Genomic DNA, 22,169 nt, shown 5'->3' with positions numbered 1-22,169 from the left:
CTCTCATGGCCGCGCAGTTTGCTGATGGGTGGGGACATTGAACGGAGACAATAGACATCTTCAAGAGGAGGAGAGGGATTTGGTAAGGGAGGTTTTATATAAGTGTCTATACTTTGATTTTGAAAGGGTTCATTTATGCAGGAAGTTTGGGATTTGGGCACTATATTCAGTTTAATTATTATCATAATTAAAGCTATACCCATTTATTGAGCACCCGCATGCCAGGCCCTTTATGAACCAGATCTCATTTAATCTTCACTTCAGCCCTACAAGGTGTGGGTCCTGTCTGACCCATTTACTGATGAGAAACCTGAGGATCAGAGACATTAAATAATCTGCCTAAGGTCATAACTGGCAATTTGCAGGGTCAGGATTTGAACTCAGGTCTGTCTGTCTCCATAGCTTCCTTCACTGCCTCTAGGAGAGAAGGGGCCTTATGCAATTAAGACGGGGGAAAATGTATTCAGCATCTGGAAGCTCCTGAAAGGCAGATAGGCTATGTTAACACAATAAAGAGTATTACTAAGTGCTCACTTCCTAAGGGCTGGCAAGTGATTAACAATAGGCCATCTCCTATATATGAAATTATTTGTTTAAGTTGACATATTGTATTATATTGTTGATAAACAGCAATATACCAGTGATTTAGCTTATGGCCTGGAGGAAGAAGTGCCTCCCAGACTCTTAATGTTTATTAAAGTTTGACATTGATGGATCTAGTCGTTGAATGATGGAGATAAAGAAAGGGACATTAGTGAAGCTTCAGTAGAGATTTCAGGGGCCCTACAGTTTCAGACCAAATTCATAAACAGTTTTCCACAAACAGTGTGAGATCCAGGCCTTACTTGTGGTTGTTTAAACTTGAGAAGTGGGGCACATGCAGACTTTTCACCTGGTAGAGGATGGGGCGCCATCAGGATTATACCCAAATTGCTCCTTCTCTAGTGCCTTGTGTTTCTGTGCTGTCTTCTAGAGTCAACATGGGATGACTGTTGTAGATTTGGTGGAGAAGGGCAAACATGAGGTTTTGAACTAAGCAAGGGAAGGTTTTATCCATTCATTTATCTTCTTTGTATTTCCATTCTCATTTTGAGCTATAAATGGGACTTTGGAAGCAGGAGGGAAGAAGATGTTATTGTGGATTAGGGTCAGGGGAAAAGGGGGTGGTCAGTTGTGTATTCAGAAGTAACACCCCCCCTCCCCTGACAAAAACTTCCTGCAGCCACTTCTCAGCTATTTTTAAAAAGACTCTGAAAAGAACATAACATCTTTAATCAAGAGCAATAGTATTAGTCGTTTACTACGTTATACTTTTCTTGGAGCCTATATTTATTTTGGTAGGCTGGAAATAGCTGAAGTTATTTTAGCAACCATGACTATTGTCTAGGAATTGAGTGTAGGCTGGGAATAGCCTGGCTGATTACACAGTTTAGAAATAATCTCTCCCCCCACTCCCCCTTTTTTGCAATCTCTTCATGGAAGAGAGTTCATAAATGTTCCTGTGGCTGATTGTTTCATGGTGCCTTCTTTTATATCAACTCAGCAGCCTCACAATGCAACCATTTTATTCTAGACTGTACTCTTTTAAGTCTGTTGTGAAGTGAACAGGGCTAGTTCTATTCCTGAGACAAGTCTATAGGCAACCTCAAGGCTTTTAAGAAATCTCAGAATTCTCAGAAAGTGGAAAATTGGCAAACAGGAGCACTTCCACCCTGTCCACCTCAGGGGCCAGAATCCTCTGGTGACTTGCTAGAGGTTGTTGTAGAATCTTTGTCGCTGGAGATCTTCAAGGGCAAGCTAGACTGACCACAGAATTAAGTAAGTGTTCATGGGTCCTGGGCCTTGAAGTGGTACCTGGATGGACGAGTGAGTCTAGCCTTAGGCCCAGAGAGGGTTGGGGATTTTATAGGCCAGAGAGACTGCGGAGCACATACCTGGGTGTCTTCACTCCAGAGCACACCATTTACATCCCGTGGGTAGTGAATGGTGCTCCTGGGCCTTGGAGAGAACATATTGCTTCTCCCTCAGATGTTGGTATCTCCACCTTCAAGAATTTCAGTCTGGGTCTGAGGACAGAGAAGAGCCTAGCCCTGATCTGGCCAGGGTGTTTGACATGGTGGTACCAAGGGGACTGAGGAGAGAAGATGAGCTTCAATGTCAGGTGCACCTGGTTTGAATCCCAGCTTTGTCACTCACCAGCCATGGCTTTGGACCAATCACTTAATTTCTGTATACCTAGTTTCTCCATGTAGTTGTGAACATACAATGAAGTTGGTCATAGAGCTCTTGTTGAGGATCAGATTTAATGTAATCCACAAAATACATAGAGCGAACAGTCAGTAAATGGTGGCTGTGTGGTTCCTGCTAGCACTAGTATTGGTGTTACAGTGAAGGGACGAATGAACTAAAAATGTTTCTCTCTCTGAGACTCTTCTCAACTGATAGGGCCTCTTGCTGCCACGGCCAGGAGTCTGGCAGATGGACAGGGTAAGTTGCAGTTAGTGAAGAGGAATGATGATGTTCCTGGCATCCCCTGCCCTTCTTTTCTACCCGTAGTGATTTCTGCAGTCAGTTCCCTCGTAGGCTCTGCTGATGGTGTGATGAAAAAAATAGGTGTTGGAAAAACCAGAATTGACAACTAGGTCAGAGGCCTTGTGATGAACTAGTACTAACTTACCATCACCAGGAGTGAAAGGGCCTTCGAGTCTGGGACAGCGCTGTAGGCAGCATCACGCCATACGATGTGCCAAGGCATTGGACTGATTCTGTGGAACTTAATACCTAACATTCTGTGATCAAGGATACGGTGTGTCTCTTGGCAAAACTAATATGATTGACACAATGAGTGTCTGAACTGGGGAGAAAGGGAAGAACCATAAGTAGAGGCAAAAGTATTTTTTCCCCTATGAAGCCATTGTCAACATGACAATTTAAAGATCTTTTCATGTCCTCTGAGATCTTTTTGTGGTGTCTAACTTGGAAAATCTTTGATGGGAGGCCATGACATGATGAGCAGGGCATCTTCTACCCTCCCCTCCTCCCCCCCACCCCCCGCCCCGACATCCCCCATCTCTTATTTCTTGAGGAGAGATGAAAATAAAATGGTGCTAAACAAAAGGAAAATGTCATTAAAAATAGAAAGTTAACAACACAAAACAAAAAAACAAAAGGCAAAAGCTCTCTGACTTCCTGAAGTTACATGTATTATATTGTGGCCATGCTTCTGAACTATTTCTAAAGAAATATAAGGCTGTTCACATCATTCTTGTTTCCTTCCTTAGATTCTATCACCTCAGCAGAGCCCACAGGCTTTGCTATTTACATGTATTGTGAGGGCACCAACACAGTAGGGACTTAGGAAATATTAAATCATGGTCATTAAAAAACACTTCCCTCTGCACTTGGAGACCTTTTGTGAATGCACAGGGGTGGAATATTAGCTGCCGCACAGTGAGTGTTGCTCGGGGTGATTATGCTGCCGGGGTGAAGGCTTCCAGTGCAATGTATGAGGATTTTCATTAAATCCATCCTTCAGAGTTTGCCACAAGGAATCCATGCAAAGGCAAAACCTAGGAGAGCTGAAAGAGAGGCAACTTCCCAGACATTCTGTGTTAGATTAGAATTCCCTGCTTCTAATCCTTTTTTAAAAGAAGGGAGAATGTGTGACCATCTCTATGCCAACAGTTTTAGCCTCAGTGGATGATATTCCAGATTTCTGGCATCACTGACCCAAAAAGGTAAGGTAAGAATTAAATTACACTACTTCTCTGGTGTAGCCCATCTTTGGCTTCTAATAAGGAATCTAAGAAATATCTAGATGAAGAATCAAAGACACCTTTTATGTCACTTGAGATGATATCACTTCATGGGTGAAGGCAGCTGGGTCATGGAGCTGTGAGGTCACAAGGGCCTCTAGGAGCCACCTCGGAATCTGCAGTCCTTTGGGGAGGGAAAGGCTTGTGTCTGGCTAGCCACGCCTTATTCCTGCTTCTGCCATTATCTTGCCGTGTGACTTAGTCAAGTCACTTAGACTTTCTTTTCCTATTTTCTAACTTGTGAACGTCCCTTATGATGATCTCACATTTCAAATCCTAGAGATCACTATGTTGATATATGGGTGAGAGGAGTCTTGTCGGAGGAGTTGCTTATTGCAATGTCAAATGTAGTTATAAATCACTGAAATTTAGGTTTGAAAGGGTCGCTAGAACAGAGGTTCCCAAATCTGCCTGGTGATCAGAATTGTCACTGGAGATTTTAAATCACAAACTTCAACTCTGGCTCTAACATTCAGATTCAGTAGGTCCAGGTTGGGTTTGGCCATATATACTGAGTGGCCAGATTATTCTTATCTCTGAATGCATAATAATCTGGCCACTCGGTGTATATATATATATATTAGAGGCCCGGTGCATGAATTCGTGCATGGGTGGGGTCCGTCCAGCCTGGCCAGGGGGAGGGGACATGGCGGTTGGCCGGCCTGCCTGGTGGTCGAACTCCTGGTTGAGGGACAATTTGCATATTAGCCTTTTATTATATAGGATATACACTGCGTTCAGAGATCATAATAATCTGGCCACTCAGTGTATAGTTTTAACGAACACCCAGTGCTTTTGATGCTCAGCCAGGACCAGAAACCACCATTCTAGAACTGCTGACAGGTGCCACCAGCTCCTGGTTTCATGTCCACCTCCACAGCGGGGGGCCTCACTACCTCATGAGGTAACCAACCCTGTGCAGCAGTCTTTGGAAATGTGCCTTGGCTCTAAAGTGCCTTAAATTATCGGTTGATTGTATTTAAAACCCATGTTTTTAGGTAAAATACAGTCATTTATTTAATGACTAGATTGAATCAGGTACCTATTTTTATGAATAGGTAGAATCATAGCTTGTGTGGGATACATTTATGCTGCTATTTTAAAATATCTGACTATAACTTTTAGCCTAAATCAGTTCCTATTCCTGTCTGCCGCATTTGCAAAGCCTCCTTTCAACCATTCTGCATCCATTATTCAATCAATATGACTGTGCGCTTCTCAAAACCTGGAACTGCAATTTCAACTAGGGAGACTTTGTCAGCCATCTCCACTACTGATGAATAATAAATAAATGCCAAACATCCATATGTAAGGAAGCAACAGCTTCCCTCTTGAAACCTGATTTCTGACATCAGAGGCCTCCGTGCTGGCCACGTGCAGCAGCTCAGTGTGGTGTTTGTGACTACAGCAGTGAGTGCCAGCTGCTCTGGGCACAGGGCATTCTGGGAAAACTCCCCAGAGGTGATGTGTCGCACCAAGACCTGAAGTATCAATAGGAAGCAGCCAAGTAAATAAATGGGGACAGGTGTTCTAGGCAGAGGGAACAGCATATGCACAGACCCAGAAAGACTGTGTGGATAGATTGAAACATCTTGGCTATGGTTCGGCTAATGTCGGGAACAGTGCGTAATTTATGAGCTATGTCCCAGCACTTTAAGGCTCGGAGAGTTTTCCTAACACCTTCTTCCAGAGTAATAGCTTCTGTGGCTTCTACAGAGCCTCCTTACCAGGAGCACCACCGCTTCATGATCCACACACGAGTCCCGGGAGGTGAGGGCAGCATCCACCCCTCTCCAGTGCCTGAGAGGAGACAATGGGCCATGGGGATCGCGGTGCAGAGCCTGCCAGGGTCTTGTTATATGGAGGGCACCTGGGTGTAAGCATGCATGCAATTTTGGTCTAAAGAGCATTCAGTGCGGTCTGGTTCTCTCTCTCCCGCTGGACTGAGGCCCAGCGGTTACAGAGCGGTGTTCACTCCCTAGAAATTGCTTCCGAGCACCCAGAGGTGCCTCCCCCGTTGTCCCTGGGGCTCTGCGGGGTCTGCCTTCCGCTCCTCCACTGTCTGCAGTCAGCAAGACCTGTGATCACCTGAGGCCAAGCGAATCCTCCCGGGAAAAGTCCAATAGTGACAGCACTTGTCCTTACGGCTGTCCTCTGATAATGTGTAAGGGAAATGCGAGCCCCGGGCAGCAGTAGCTGGCTGGGTTCCAGAGCCAAAACTGAATTAAAAACTCATTAAATACTTCGAGCCAGTCAAGCTGGCAGGGGCTGGGAAAGCAGAAGCAGAGGAAGGGAAGGGGCGGCATCGCTAGTTGGCAACTGAAGGCTGTGAGCAGGCCGAGGCCGGCCAGGAAACCAGACAAAACAGGGCCGCTTGCCTGTCACAAAGACTTGTTTGCGAGTACACTGGTTTGGTGCAGCTACATAATGTATGCTAATTGCTATATTTCCTTTTTTTATTTTTCTTCCATCGGGAAATGCTCGATTGTAAAGCTCTGAAACCAAAGAGGCCATGCAGAAATGCCAAAACGTAGACATTACAAAAAAGAAAAAAGAAAGAAAAAAGAGGAGGAACAAAGGGAAACACAGGACCTGAATTTACAAAATGGCTTAGCACTCTGCCAACCCAGCACCTCTCTTCCACGTGGGCCCATGGGAAAGAAGTGAGCAGAGGCTGTGGTCTCCTGTGATCCAGCGTCTGTCCCATACATAGTCTGAAAGTGATTGGTTGGATTTTTTTTTAAAACTAGAAGCAAAATTTCACCTCTGGAAAGAATAAAAGTTAGCAAACGAAAAACCAGGATAATTACTAGAACTTCCAGTAAATATTAATAAGAAAGTGTGAGCTGTTTTTTTTCTCTACTTTTCTGGACAAGACACCATAAGACTCAGACGCAGCCCTGGCCAGGGGGCTCAGTTGGTTGGAGAATCATCCCTTGCAGGTTCGATTCCTGGTCACTGCACATATCTAGGTTGCCGGTTCAATCCCCAGTCAGGGCGCATACTGGAGGCAACCGATCTCTCTTTCTCTCTCTCTCTCTCTCTCTCTCTCTCTCTCTCTCTCTCTCAACGTATCCTTGGGTGACGATTTAAAAAAAAAAAAGACTCAGATGCAAACTGAGGAGGGCACAGAATTGGCTCCACTTAACATAATCATCCATTAGTAGGAAAGACTCACTCAGAATGTTTTCCTACCTGTCAAATCATATAAGTCTAGTGTTCCTTTTACTACCCTTGCACAACTGTTATTCTTTAAATCAAATAAAAACAGACTAACATATTAAAATAATGGTTTTTCTAATAAAGCTTATCTAAGTGCACAGACATTTTATATTGAAAAAAAATGGGCCAGGGGAGAGAAATATATTTTCAATTTTGACATCAAAATCCCAAGGGTGGAAGTATTGCTAAGTGGACTTCTTATCTTTACCTTGATAACCCTTAATTTTGTTATAATTAAAAAAAGATGTAATTTATTCTTGAAAGCAATTTTATAGACATGAGAGGTTTAGGAAATTTCATAATGGATTTGATAGGAAGGCAATGCAGATATTTTCCAGAACAATAGAAAAAAACACATTAAAGCATCAGCTATATCATTTAAGAATTGTGAGGGGGGAAAAAAGGACATAAATTTAAGCTTCAAACCTGACCCAGAATTTGGAGGTCCTTTTGTCCTTGAAGGAGCTGGCAATTGGGAACAAGGTTAAATTCTTCTCTTGTTGGATCACTGGACCTCAGATACCAGGTCAAGCATTGCTCACCTCTCTTTGACTCCCATCCCTGTCCAACTCTTGCTGTTCCTTCGATACCCTGAGCCAACCAGGCTCAGGACAACTTCACTCTTGCCTCTCCAACCTTTAATTTTGAATCCATGCATTTTCCTGATATCTGAGTTGAAAGGGAATTGGGACTGCCCGCTACAGCCTTAGTGTGCTGCCTCACCTTTCTGGCTTCTCCAGTGACAGCCTCTATCTACTCCAAAATAAATGGGAACACATTCAGTGTTGCTTTCTGGAGCAGAATCAAATGTTCTTTCTTTCAGTCATACTCCAGAACTTCATTGGTGGAACCTGATTTAGTCCATTCTCCAGAGCCACCTTCCTTACCTGTCAGCATTTTTACTAGGACAAAACACATTATTTTATTTGTGAGAGAGCAAAGAATAAAGCATCGTAAGAACTTCGCTTAACATACGTATGGATAATTGCATGTATCCCGAGTGTATAAATACATAAAGAATAACCAGTAGAGAATAATGCACGATAAGAATGTAGAACATGGTATTATGCATGCTGATTTTCTTATGAGAATCTATTCTCATGGAAATGAAAATCTGCAGATATTTGCAAGAGCAGATTTTCCCGGAATTTCTAGTTAGAGCCTTCCTCTCTAAACTCATTCTAAATCGAAAGTTCAATCTTTCTCAGATGAAGATAGAGGAGGGCAGAATTTACTTGCCTGCTTGCCTGAATCACTTCTGCATCATAGGTTTTGGACCTTTGTTCTCAGGAGAGTTACATCTGATGGTTCAGAACACATCTCTCAATGTCTTGAAAATGCCCCTTAGTCAGAGTTGATTGAATCTGTCAGAAACATATCTCTGCTTGTTAAGTAAACATTAGCTAATTATGTGGCTCTGTACTTATCCCTTGTTTCCTACATCAAATTTTCCTAACTCTGCAGATGTAGTCATTCACCCACAGGCTCCCGGAAAAGATCAAGTATCGTACGGGGATATGCTGTGGCACGCCATTGATGGTGACCTTGTGAAGACCTTGTAGTTGAATATAAAATCAAAGTGAAACCTTCCTAATAAATGCCCTGTTTTAATTCTTTGAGGAATCATAAGAGGGGCCAAATGACCAGAGGCAGAATTCAGTGTATTTGTGGAAAAAACACACAAATAGAAACAATTCCTAACACTTTTGGACCTTTTTTTTTTTTTTGTCCTAATCACATAAAAAGAGCTAAACAGTGTTTTCTTTTACTTATGTATGACACAGGCATATATTTTTTCAGATCCTGAAAGTAGATTCCTGATTTACTCACTTCTATAAGCTGAATTTCAATCTACTTAAATCCCACTTAGAAACTGAATGGGTGTTTGGGTGTAGCTATGGGATGTCCATATTTTCAGTTGTCCTATTTCGCAAAACCATCAACACCTGCAAGCCTGTAGGTGGAAGGCTGTAAGTCGAACCTCTCTCTGGGTCAACAGACAATACACACAACTGAGAGCAAAGAACAGGGACATAACGAGGAGCCGGGCCTGGGCCCGCATGTGGGTAGATTGGCCCTGTAGCACTAGCGAAGGGAGCCCCAGGTCCGTGAGGACTGCGTGTACTTTCTGGGCAGCCCAAGCAGCCAGCCATGACCGGACAACACGGGCACAGTGAGGAAAGTGGAAATATACACGTGCTGATTTCATCAGCATGTGCGAATGAGCCGTCTCCCCCTCCCCCTGCGGAATGAGGTAGTAAGTAAATAAACAAACTAAAATGAAAAAAAATCACAGCTCCTTTGGGCTGGGCTAAGGCTTTATGCCAAATACTTTAAAGATATGACCAGACTTACTCATACCGGCCGCAACACAGGACCCGAGTATCCATCCGCCCTCCCATTACTTGTTACAGATGGCGGCGGTGAGGCACCACTTCAGCTAAGACCAGACCTCAGGTCCCTTGAGCCTCCTCCTCCCAGGGCAGGATCTCGGCCCTAGAAGTCCCTTCCTGGCAGCTCACCCAGCTGGTGGCGATGCCCTAGCCTGGCGCGGCCACTGTTGGGTTGCATTGCCCCCTCGGGACTTTACTGGGGAAAAACCAACTCATGACATTTTTCTCTGGCCAAGGGCTAAGGGCTTCCAAGGGCTGGTAATTATTAGATATTAGGTATGATATTTGTTATGTCAGCTGTTTGTATTTTTCTTTTCCTGTTTCCTTTTCAATAGCCAGTACCAAAGGGATTGATTTGACTTTTGTTTTTAAGGCAGCTGGCTTTGAGGGTGAGTAGTGTGATAATTTGGTTCTGAACATTAACAGACAAGAAAGAAAGGTCAACCGTTTGTCTGGATTTGATCAATGGCTGGAGTTCGATGGCAAATTAAATGTCAGATAAAGCTGTCAAATAATTAGGGAATCGATACTTACCGGGAAAAGTTGTTTGAGCCCTTAATGACCACATTGTTCCCAAGGGAAATAATTCTAGCAGTATGTTCAGACATTAGGATAGCATCACATAAAAACAACGTGAGGATGATTTTAAATAAGGTGACTTACTATGTTGTTATCGATCAGTAGCGTATGCATCATCTACCCTGTCTGGCTTCTCAAAGAAGGCACCAGAACCATCGATATCACCGAGAGATTGCAGACATGCAGCCTCAGGCCCCACCCCTGCCTCCTGAATCAGACAGACCTTCTGAGGGTGACCATTCCTTTATCCGCACTTTCAGTGAGCAACTCAGGTGATTGTGGGGCATAGTATGTTCTTTTACTTTTAAATTTATTGGGTGACATTGGTCATATATTACGTTCTGAGAACTGCCAGCCTACACTCATTTTCTTCCACCAGGCAGATGTCTCCCAGACAGGAAATAAAGCCAGGCCCACAGGCTAAGCACTGTATCAGAGCAGTAGACATGTAGGTCAAAGTGAGTATGTTTTGAGTTGAACTTGAAAAGCAGATAAGAGTTATTATTGGATTAGATAATGTCTTTGGCATATTCTGCCTCCACTCTCCTGTATGCAGAGGTGGGTTAAGTTTGCAAATCAGGACAGTACTGAGGTTCTAGGTCACCTGGGGCTGTGGGTGAAGGTGAGCAAAGAAGGCGTGGCACCATTATTTTTCTCATGCTTTTCTCCATCACCTTCATGGGCTTTTCCCTGCTTTTGCCCATCTTTTATTTATTTTTTTAATGTTTTTAGTTGATTTTTACAGAGAGAGGAAGGGAGAAGGAGAGTGAGAAACATTAGTGTGAGAGTGAAACATCAATTGGCTGCTTCCTGTATGCCACCTACTGGGGATCGAGCCCGAAACCCAGGCATGTGCCATGAACTGACCAAGAATTGAACCAGAGACCTTTCGGGGCACAGAACAATGCCCAACCAACTGAGCCACACACCGGCCAGGGCTGCCCATCCTTTACATAATGGTGTTTCCCAAGACTGTTCTCAGGAAAAGGCTCTTTCTGTGTTCTCCTAGACCTAGAGTATCACTGAAAATACACTGATGCCTCCCAGAGCTGTGCCTCTGGCCCAACCTCCTGCCCAGCAGCAGACCCACACTTCTGCCTGCCTACTGAGCCTCCACAGGGACCTCAAACTCAACGTGCCCCAAACCAAACTCATTCTCATCTGTCCACCATCCTCCCTTTTAAAATGGTGTATTAACTAAGAGCCTGGCCTCTGGGCACTGACCACCTGGGTTTCCATCCTAGCTTCACTATGTACTTTCTTGGGCAGTTGCCTAACTGCCTTATGCCTCATTTTCCTCACCTGTAGGATGGGACTGGTGCTCTCCTTATGGGCTTAATGTGCAAATTAAATGCGATAACCGCACATCAAGAACATAGGCCAGGGCCTGACCCAGGGCAGGTATTCAATATATTTTAGCCATTTTTATTATTCCCTAGAGGCCCAATGCATGAAGATTCATGCAAGAATGGGCCTTCCTTTCCCTGGCTGCCAGCACCGCCTTCGCTCAGGCCGGAGCCGCCTTTTCGCTTTCCCACACTGCCCAGAGGCCTGGAGTGGCCGGGGGCGGTGCGGAACGCATTCAACGATACAAGTGTCCCGCCCCGCCCCCAGCCACTCGGCACCTGCATATGCAAATTAACCCGCCAAATTGTTGGATTAATTAACCAAATTGTTGGATTAATTTGCATACTTACTCCTGATTGGCTGGTGGGCATCACAAAGGTATGGTCAATTTGCATCTTACTCTTTTATTAGTGTAGATTCCTTTATCAAATACTGACTGAGCTCTCACTGTGTATCAAACACTACTTCTGACTTGCATTTCTCAAATTAGACACTGTCAAAACTCTTAGGTCTCCCCATTAAACTATCTTTTCTCCAAGATAGGGAGAGCATCCCATTCATGTTTTAATCTCCAATACTGGTTTATGAAGGTAGCACTAATTTGCCTGAAGTCAACTCCAGGAAACTGTGGCCTTTGTAAATAATTCACATCATCTTAACAAGCAGGAAATACAGCATCACTTAGAAAGGCAGGAGAAGACCAGTGAGATTAATACATTCTCTGAAACTTCTTTTTTCCACTCTCTTCCACGCTAACCCTTGTAGGCCTGAGTTCTCATTCCTCTGCCTTGAGGACTTTAAAAGGGGGGTGGGGGGGGGAGTTCGGGGAGAACATAAGAGAATAAATTAGGCAGGAGAAAACCCCTGAAGAGAGGATTTAGAAAGAGGGTGCGATGAGAACCCTGCGGAAAGAATCAGACCTATTGTCACCTGGCATCACACCCCCCACAAGTTCTCCTGGGGTGAGCAGTTGGACCAGGAGGGGATGTGAAGTGCAAAATGAGCCTCCGTGTACCACCAGGAGCAAGGCTGCCCTGCCTGTCACGTGAAGGCTCGGTTTGTCTCTGCCTGTAGTGAACACGTTCAGGACAAGGAGAGAACCTTGCAAGTCTGGGGTATTTAGTTGTTTGCTTTTCTGGGCATCTACAAGACAGAGGAATATAAATCAGAAGATGGCAGAGAAACCAAGGGAAGGATGGGTGGAAGGACTAGCAGACACATGAAAAATCTAACCAATGACAACAAAAAGAAAAACTAGTTAACTCCAGGAAATATAGAGAAAAAAGGGATAGGTGCAAATTCCATAGCAACTAAATTCTCTGTAACAAAAAGACATCTAAGATAAAAAAAAAGAAAAAGAAAAGAAAAAAGTCTAATTCCCAAGCAATGATCAACTTATCACAGTAAAAAAGTTTTTATTAATTTATTATTATTATTATTTTACAAAGTCTCCTGATCTTGTTATAATGGAATTCCAGTTCTTATGCTCTTGAAAAAACAAGCACTGAACATTTGGAGAGCTACATGACACGCAGGGACATACATCAGAGATGAAACAAATGCAGAAACAACAAAATTTATTTCCAACAGAAAAGAAACGCCATTTCCAGGAATCTCAGGGGGAAAGTGGGAGAGAACTGGGCTCTGATTGTTCAGCCGAAACAAAGAGAGAACTGGCCTCAGGGTGCATGTGGGAGGCCAGCGTGCCCTTGAGTGGGCCCCGATTCTGCAGCATTGGCTGACCAGTGGCTGACCCGGCTGCATGTTTACCTCTTACAAAGGGGAATCTTGGCCTCACACCTTGAAAACCCTTATTTTAATCAGGAAAAGATGGAGAAAAGAATAATGTCTTAGCCTTGGTCATGACTGGCCATGTTCTGCTCTCTCAGCCTGTGAGGCCTTGAGCAAGTCACTAGAACTTTGGTTCATGAAGCGGGGATAATAATACTTGTCCCCACCACTTCACAGGAATGTGAGGAGGATTAAATGAGGTACCATCCAAGGATAAAATGCTCTCTATACGTGAAAGGGTTTCCTGCTGTCTTCTTAACAATGGGCTCCCTGGTGTTCAGAGAATGAGGAGCCCTTACTAAACACGGCCATGCATTCACCTGGCACCTAGCTATAATTTTGATCCAGGTAGGATAGTAAGGCACATGGAAGGTGCTCCAACGTGTGTGTGACCTGAAAACCAGCATGTTTCTGTGGTCTTTCTACCCATGTCCCCTGCTGCCTCTGGGACAGCTTAGGAAGGGCCCTTTTCCCAGCCTCAGGCTCAGAGCTGCAAGAACAGACAGATGTGACAGGAAGCAAGTTGACGTTGATGTGTGGGGGTGTAGGGGCGTGGGAAATCAAACTCCCTCCAGCCAGGAGTTTTACCTCCCTGGAGGGGAGATCTGTACAGTCTCGGATAACAGCTGACTTTCGTGTTCTCTGCCGCCACCTGGTCTTTGGGGACCTGTGTAACCAGGAGATACCAAGTCTCCCAGCACCGGTGTTTTCTCGGAGACGCCAGGGGCTACGTTGTCTAGTCCTGCCTCGTGGTCATTCCTCCCCCAGGTCTGGAGTGATTTCTTGTGCCAGGGAACACGGGGAGGCTTCTGTGAGGCCAGGCTCCTCAGCCCTCCACCTGGTCCCTCCTCTGAGCCCTCACCCTGGGCACCTGGGAAAGACCTGCTGACTGTGGTCTCCCAAAGCCATGCTCACGCCCCTCCCCGCCGCCCCCACCCCCGTCGGTCTCTCTCTGTTTTTCTTGCTTAGAAATGATGAGGTGGGATAGAAGGAGGCAGGGAGACCATGCAGGTTCTGGGGAACAGGCCTTGGTGCTGTTTGCCAGGCTTCCTGACTTGCTCCTGCCCTCCGGGAGCCTGGGAGACCTCGTCCCGAGGCGGGGGCTGGGCCAGGGCCTGCTCTGGGCCTGGCCTTGGTTGTGAGGGACGGAGAGGGCATCTGTGAGGGCTCCTGAAGAAGAGAGCTTCACTACGAAACTGCTGATGCGGGTGACTCTCCCCCCACACCAGCACCCTTTCTCTTCATACTTGCCCCACCTCTTAGCACACTTGCTTGACATTATTATGTGGATTCCTGCGGAAAGGAGGCCTGGTGTTATTACAAACAAGAGACTGTTATGAAATGCTGCTGGGAGAGTTGCTAGTAATTAATGTTTAGTTCCAGCACTGAGGACTTGTCATTTCTTGCTTTCACCCATTTATCTGAATTTTGGCTTGGGGAGTGTTTATTGCATGTGGGATTGGAGGTGAGATGTTTCCTCTTTGCACATCCACTTTGGTGAAGAGGCAGAGTTGAAGAACTCTCACTCTCTCATTTTCTTTCTCTCTCTCTCTCTCTCTCTCTCTCTCTCTCTCTCTCTCTCTCTCTCCTTCCCTCCCTCCCAATGACGACAGACTTTAATGTCAGCGCATTTTGTGCTTCTGACCTTTTCTTGATCTACCAACTTTTAGCTAAATAATCCTAGTCCTTCATTACCCCACACATTGCCCTTTCTAACTCTACAAACTTCTTTAACCCCAAGATTTCTGCTTCTTTACACTGGAAGCTTTTCTAATGCTGAGTCACAATGTCAGATGCCTTTTCCAAAAAGAATCCACTCTGGTTCCACCTGGGCAAGGGCGGTGGGTGAGGAGGGGGCAGCGGCGGGAGCTGGCGGAGTCGGGGGCAGAGGTAGGTGGGCGTGAGGGCCCTTCTGCTGGGGGCCCAGCCACGACTCAGTGCTGGTCACCTCCATCCACATGAGTGACTCGGGATCCCCCTCGTCTTCTCCCTTCCATCCTGAACACCTACCAAAGGCTTTCTTTTTTCTTCAATTCCTATTTCCGGGTTATGTTGCAATATATTCATTTTGCAGGCAAAGGGAGTTATAGAAATAAACTTCTGGGAATAGAAATTAAATATTTACCCTTAAGACATGCAGAGTTATCGTTCACTTGAAGACAGATTAAAAGGCTTTATTTAGCATTACTAGCTATTATTTTCGTCAAGGGCTTTCCCCCTTTCTCAGCGCAGCTGCAGCGTTTGGCCCAGCATGCTCTCCGTTGGGCCAGGCTGTTTCATTCAGCAGCTGCCTAACTGGGCTGACAGTTTTGGGTGTTGCTGTGGCCCCCGACAGAGATGTTACAGCCTCTTCAGTCACTGCGTTCTGGGCTGATGGGTGTGGGAGAGAAGGGTCAGCTGTGTAAGAGAGAAGGTGCCAAGTTTACGGAGGTTTGGTGATGGCTGTGCCTCAGGACTGGGTGACTTTGAATCCAGCCGTGGTCAGCGTCTTCATAAACCAGGAGGGAGGGAGAGGGAGAGAGGGAGACTAGATTAAATGCATATTAAACTCTGAAGAGACCCCATAAGCATCCTAAAAATGATATACCTAGAAAATAACATTTCGTTTTAAGAGATTTCAGAGTCACCTGAATATAGTAAAACATAAACCACTAGAACAGCCCAACCTTAAAAGACAGATTCAATGTTCAGAAAGGAAAAAAGTCCCAGCAATAACTGAAAAATACAGGCTTATGGAGTTTCAAGCATGGCCTTTTCCAGTATATCGACAAAAGTCTCATTGTCTCCAAGGACCCTGCTGCCTCAGGGGGTCCCCGACCATCCTCTGTTGTTTCTAAGGTGGAGCAGACCCATTTTTCTGTGTCACATAACAATCTCCCCATCCCCCCTGGGATGGAGCCTTCACAATTACACTGCGTTTGTGGGGGCCCTCAAAGCCTGTCTTATCAAAGCAATGATGACAGTCATTCCATCTCAAACCCCTGCTTGTGCCTCCCTCAGACCAGTGCTGAGGGGAGTTACCTATTCATCGGGCTGCCTAGTGGTTCCCCCGTGAGCTGTTTCTGTAGCATGCGATCTATAATGGTAATGGTGGAGAGAGCGATCTATAATGGTAATGGTGGAGGGAGCGGCTGCAACCGGCTTGTCTTTCTTTCCTGGGAACTTATTCTTTGAAGCAATTGAATGAGGCCTTTTCAGGCGGGGGTGGCAGGCGGCCTCTCTTCAGAATGCCTGGCCCGCTTCCCAGTGTGAAACATTCCCCAAATATGCAACTTTGTCAGCGTCCAGGCAGCCAGAGCTCAGAGCAGCCTGCTGCCAGAGGAGCTGGCATCCCATGGGGACGCGGGGATGGGGGCACAGCGCCCCGGCCCCTCCGGCAGGCCCTGGGCTTGCCGGATGCCAGGAAGGCCCGGCCCCTGGTTACGTCGTTGGGAGAAGAATCTGGCCAACAGTCGGGCTGTGACAAGAGCTTGAAGCTTGTCTCTCTCTCTCTCTAAATCCCCTCCTTCATTCAAATTCAGTCCTATAAAAAGGCTTTTGTTGAAGGAGCAGCCATGGTATTTTGGTGCGCGTCTGTGTCAGTGTTTCCAAAGATGGGCAGAAAGAGCATCCTCCGTTGAAATCCTGCGCAAACAGGTCTGAAAATTGACTTGGAAGGAGTAGAGGTCACAGCCACTGTCACATGGCATTTGTTTTGTTTGGAAGTGATGAAGCCACAGAGGGAAGGAACTTCTTGTGGATGGTAAGAAGTCCCCTGCCAGGGAGTGTCCGAGGAAGGGCACGCCGGGTGGGCCGAGGCTCGGGCAGGCTGGGTTGTTGCTTAGATGTGCATCTGGAAGGATGCCGTTAGCAGCTGGGGCAGCGTGGAGATCACTTAGGAAAGAAGGGGGCTCTGATTCCTTTACCATCTCTTGGGGAAGGAGCCACGTCTGCGTTTGTGGGTTCTTACAGTATCCTACAGCAATGGCTACAGTCACACTGTGGCATTATGCTGTCTGAAAACAGGTCCAAAGTTTGATCAAGGAATCGACCTTTCATTTCTCCTGGGCTTTAAGCTTTTGCTTAATTTTGTCTCCACTTAGTGCCTTTGAAGCCCCTGAAGTCTTTGTTTCACGGAGGCCACGGATGGAAGGACTTAGAAAGGAGACGGTTTGCTGTGTTTCGCTGGTTGTCATTTTATCATTTGCTTATTCAATTGGATATTCTTTTGCGTGAGCTTTGAAAGCATATGGTTGTCAAAAGCAAAAGCAACCAAGCCAAAAAGCGACGTCCAGTAAATTATAGACTCTGGCATTCCTAAATGAACGTTCTTGCCTATGTCTTAGTTGAATTATTTTTCTTGAGGCTCAGTCCTTCGCCTGTTCAAATTGTGTGACATTGTTCCATTTTGGGGTTTCTGTATTTTCAGGCATTGGGAGTAAAGGATCACACACCTTCTCTTAAATTTACCCTCTTTTATGTGGGTGTCCTGCCACCTTTTTTTTTTTTTTTATTACTTTTGCTAATATTCTTCTCCTGATGCTTCTTGCTTCTTTAAGCACATTTCTGATTTTATTCCTCTGGATTTTCCCTAGCTCTTCCTTGGCATTTAATGCCTGTGCATTGTTTGGGCCCTGGCTCGACCACTTACTAGTTGTGTGACTTTGGGCTAGTTAATTGTCTTCTGTAGACTTCATTGTCCTTATAGTAAAAGGAGACATGGCACCTCAATTCTTGAGCTCTTCTGGGGATTAAGTGAGTTGGTACATGTGCAGTGCTTAGAACAGTGCCTGACATCATTAATGTTTAGTTTGGGCTTCTTCCATGTCTGATGCGGGGTCTACTGGGAAATGTTACAGTTAGGAAAGAGAAGACAATGGAAGGAACAGGCTTGATGATGCAGTGGTGGTATTTCATCATGCCGCTGTTTCCATAGTAGTGCTAGTCCCTGATGAGATGAAGGGGAAAAGCCCTAACTAAGCTGTGTATCCTGGACTGCTTTTTTTCCCCCTGTAACCTCTTTATTGAGATTCGCATGCCATACAATTCACCCATTTAAAGTGTACTATTTAATAGGTTTTGGCATTATTACATTATTAATTTTTTAAGTTCTGGTAAAATATATAGAAAACATAAAGTTTGTCATTTTAATCATCTTTAAATGTACAATTTAGTGGCATTAATTACATTCACAATGTTGTGTAACCGTCACCTCTATTTCCAAAATTTTTTCATCACCTCAAACAGAAACTCTGTACTCATTAGGCAGTAACTCTCCAGTCCCTCCCTCCCAGCCTCTGGTAACTTCTAATTTGCTCTCTGACTCTATGAATTTGCTTATTCTCGACATTACATGTAAGTGACATTATACAGTATTTGTCCCTCAGTGTCTGGCTTCATTTAGCATAATATTTTAAGGGTTCATCCTTGTTGTTGTATGTTTCAGAACTTCATTCCTTTTCATGGCTGAGTAATATTCCTTTGGTTGGGTATACCATATGTTGTTTCAACCATGGGTGGACATTTGGTTGTCTCCACCTTTTGGCTATTGTGAATAATGCTGCAATGAACATTGGCATACAAGTAGTATCTGTTCAAATTCCCACTTTTAATTCACCTAGGAGTGGAATACCTGGGTCATATAGTAGTTCTATTTTAGCTTTTTGAAGAAACACCAATAGTTTTCCTGGAAAACAGTTGCTTTTTGGTCATTCTCTCTTCTTGTACATCTCTCCTTTGGTATCTCTCTCCCTGAGATTCTATTCCATTTCCTCCCATTTATCCAAGTTTCGTTGTACTTCAATCAGCACACATGTTCTTGTCTCCCCTCCCAACCATGTGTCTCCCTCTCACTTGTCTTTCTTTGTCCCTCATCGATTGGCAGAGCATATATCACCCACGCTGGCCACACGTCGCCTGATCACTTTCATCTCATTGTCCAAGGAGGGGGAGCCTTTGTAGGTCATCCATAGGCCTCAGTCCACTTCGGCTGGTTTTAGCCACAGGACACCCTAAAACCTCTAAGGTGTGGGAAGTCAGGGGTGTGGGGCCACAAACACTTCAGAATTCCAGCCCCCCTTCAACAGGCTTCTTCCTTCCCACAGCACCTTGCTGTGCTGTTCCCTGTCCAGCAGGAGGGTTGTTCTCCACTTTTCATTTGCTCACAGTTTCTCCACTTTTCTATGAGCAAGAGCATTAATGAATGAATACCCCAACAGACTGTAAGCCTGCCTCAGACAGCCATTCTGCTTGTTGGGCTAATTGTTAGCCGGGGTTTCTGGATGTCATTCATTTCACAATAAGGCTCCCAATTAATCTCAGCACCGTTCTCACCAGAAGAAAGGCTGATACGCAGAAACATCCCCAATTACCATGAGAAAGGAAATGTCAAGAGCCCCGTTGAGTTTTCCTGGCATGCACCCCTGTCTCAGATGAAAATTGCCATTAACCCACAGGCAGCCTGGTGATCAACCTTGAAAACGAGGGGGTGATGAGAGCCTGAGGAGCCCCAGACCACACAGACCCCGTTCCTGGAGGAACGTGCGGGGGCCTGCACACTCTTGTTTAGTAACACCGATTGTGTTTCCCCAGGCGACGTGGAGAATCCTGCTGCAGTGCCTCGTCAGAAGCAGAAATGCTTCAGCTGCCCCAGAAGCAGGCGGGGCGGTTTTAATCCGGAAAAGCTAAAGGTCTCCTCTTTTGTCTGTGTTTTTGTGCCTGCAGGACAAAAGATCCTTCATCACCGAAGTGACGTGTTAGAAACAGTGGTCCTGATCAACCCTTCAGACGAAGCAGTCAGCACTGAGGTGGGCATTCAGCTCTGCGGGGTCTGGGCAGGGCCTCACACAGCTACAGGACCCAGCTGACAGGAGGCACTGGGGCAGGTGGCGGATAGGGAGATGGGAGAGAAATTGGTCCAGGATGCTGGTTCTTTGTGTCAACACCACTCCAGACTGCCCTTCCCAATAAGGACAAAGTGGAAGAACGTTCTGGAACTGGAATATTTCTTTGAGGCTAGTGGGTAGAAATCTTGTGTGTACGTGGAGGGTGTGCTGCTGGGACGGACTCTGCTAGGGTGCAGCAGGGGAAATAGATGGCAAGCCCTCAGGCTGGGACATCCAGGACCCACATTTGAAGAAGAACGGCATCTCAGATGCGAGCCCCTTCAGCTCTCTCCTGCTCAATCCCTTATCACTGTTGAGAGTCAGGGGAGCGTGGCGGTCAGGAGCATGGCCCGTGGTGCCGATTGCCTGGGTTCTTCCACTCATTGGCTGGTGGCCTTGGGAAGGGTATTGACTGTCTCTTGCCTCCACGGCCACCTCTGTGAAATGGAGATTATACAGTGCTTACATTTAATTTTCATATTTAATGAGGTGCTTAGAAATGTGAAGCACTTAGAACACGGCACGGCACATAACAACTGAAATATAAACTGGCTATTCTGATTAATAATATTACTGTTTCCACATATGAAATTTTTGCCAGAGAGAGTAACGGGTTATTTCAGAGCCCACTAGACGATAAGAACTTGGCTGAAGCCAAGAATCTCTGGGGACCTAGGCCAGAGGAGTGGGTATATCTTCATTTACTGTTTCCTTTATTGAGTTGCTTCTTGGACATTGAAGTAGCTATAGGCCCTGGGGAGGGGGAGGGACTGCATTACCTGAAGATGCTTTGAGCATCTCTGTGATTATAGCCTTTTTAAAAAAAAAAAAAAATCGAGATATTTTACATCCATGCCACTCACATACCATAAAGTTCATGCTTTGAAAAAGTGTGTAATTTGGTGGGTTTTAGTATGTTCACAAAGTTGTACAACTATCCCCATTAATTTCAGGATATCACCCCCCAAAAATCCTGAACACATTAGCAGTTACTCCCCATTCCCCCCAACTGCTAGCAACTATTTCACCTACTTTTTGCCTCTATGGGTTTACCTATTCTAAATTTTTGGGGTAATGGGAATCATACACTATGTGGCCCTTTGTGCCTGGCTTATTTCATTTAGCATAATGTTTTCAAGATTCATCCACATTGTAGCATATATCAGTACTTTATTTCTTCTTATGGCTGAATACTATTCCATTGTATGGATATACCACATTTTGTTTGTCCGTTGATTAGTTATGGGTTTGAGTTGCTTCCCCTTTTGGGCTATCATTATGAAGCCTTTTTTTTTTTTTTCCCAAATATATTTTTTGTTTATTTTAGAGAGGAAGGGAAAGGGGGAGATATAAACATCACTGATGAGAGAGAATCATTGATTGGCTGCCTCTTGGGGATTGAGCCCGAAATCTGGGCATGTGCCCTGAGCAGGAATAGAATCCTGACCTTCTAGTTCATAAGTCGACGTTCAAACACTGAGCCACACCGGCTGGGCATTATGTAGCCTGCTTTGATCCCACTTCCTCCTGCTTCAGATTAGCAGGTCCTCTTGGACCTTTCTGACAATCCATTAAGGTACAAAGTTGAGGCAAGTGATGGGCTATCTCTCTCTCTGACTAACAGAATCAGGAAGTGAAATACAATTTGAAAAAAGCTGTATACCCAGCCAGACATCTGTGAGACATGGAAAAGGGAAAAAAATAGAGAATTTCTTTAAGGAATTCAGGCTTGCTTGTGGAACAGATGGGGCTGGAATAATTACTTCAGTATATGTGCGTTTCCTTGATTAGACTACGGTTTTTTTTGGGGGGGGGGATGGATCCTCGTGGCCTGTTTATCTTTGTGTCCCCCCCCACCCCCTGAGTGGAATTGGCATAGAATGATTACCTTGGGGCTTAGGGCAGCATTTCTGCTAAAGGATAGGCTGACGACCTGCTACCTCAGGTTCACAGAGTTCTTTAGTGCAAACCATTTACAGTCCTGTTTAAAAGGTCCCATTCAGGGGCAGTCTTTTGTTTATGTTCAAGGTTGGGTACCTGGCTGATCCCACTGTAGGCTGCATTTGGAGCTGTGTGTTTGGTGTGTGGCTTGGAAGGAAGGGGATCCTGCGTGGGAGGGGCTGACTTGGGACCCTAGTTGGGAACCTGTTTCCTGAGGC

General features: G+C 45.3%; 1 protein-coding gene across 2 annotated transcripts in view; it reads left to right on the top strand.

Annotated features, from left to right (window-relative positions):
• The window catches only part of MAP1B (microtubule associated protein 1B), a 90,525-nt gene that overhangs the window by 45,755 nt on the left and 22,601 nt on the right, over nt 1-22,169 (top strand). Inside the window, exons 1-2 of one of the 2 annotated variants that reach the window (XM_079794208.1) lie at nt 16,634-16,889; nt 19,850-19,932. Coding sequence is in view for 1 of the 2 variants with exons in the window: in XM_079794207.1 (XP_079650333.1) it covers nt 19,850-19,932 (83 nt within the window). In the remaining variant the exon portion in view is untranslated. Of the gene's footprint in view, nt 1-16,633; nt 16,890-19,849; nt 19,933-22,169 lie in introns of those variants that run through there. The other variant, XM_079794207.1, reaches the window with a different exon arrangement.

This window comes from Cnephaeus nilssonii, assembly GCF_951640355.1.
Source record: "Cnephaeus nilssonii genome assembly, chromosome: 2".
In the NCBI taxonomy this organism is placed as follows: domain Eukaryota; kingdom Metazoa; phylum Chordata; class Mammalia; order Chiroptera; family Vespertilionidae; genus Cnephaeus; species Cnephaeus nilssonii.
Note: the sequence above shows the minus strand (reverse complement) of the source record. Positions and strands in the feature narration are given on the sequence as shown.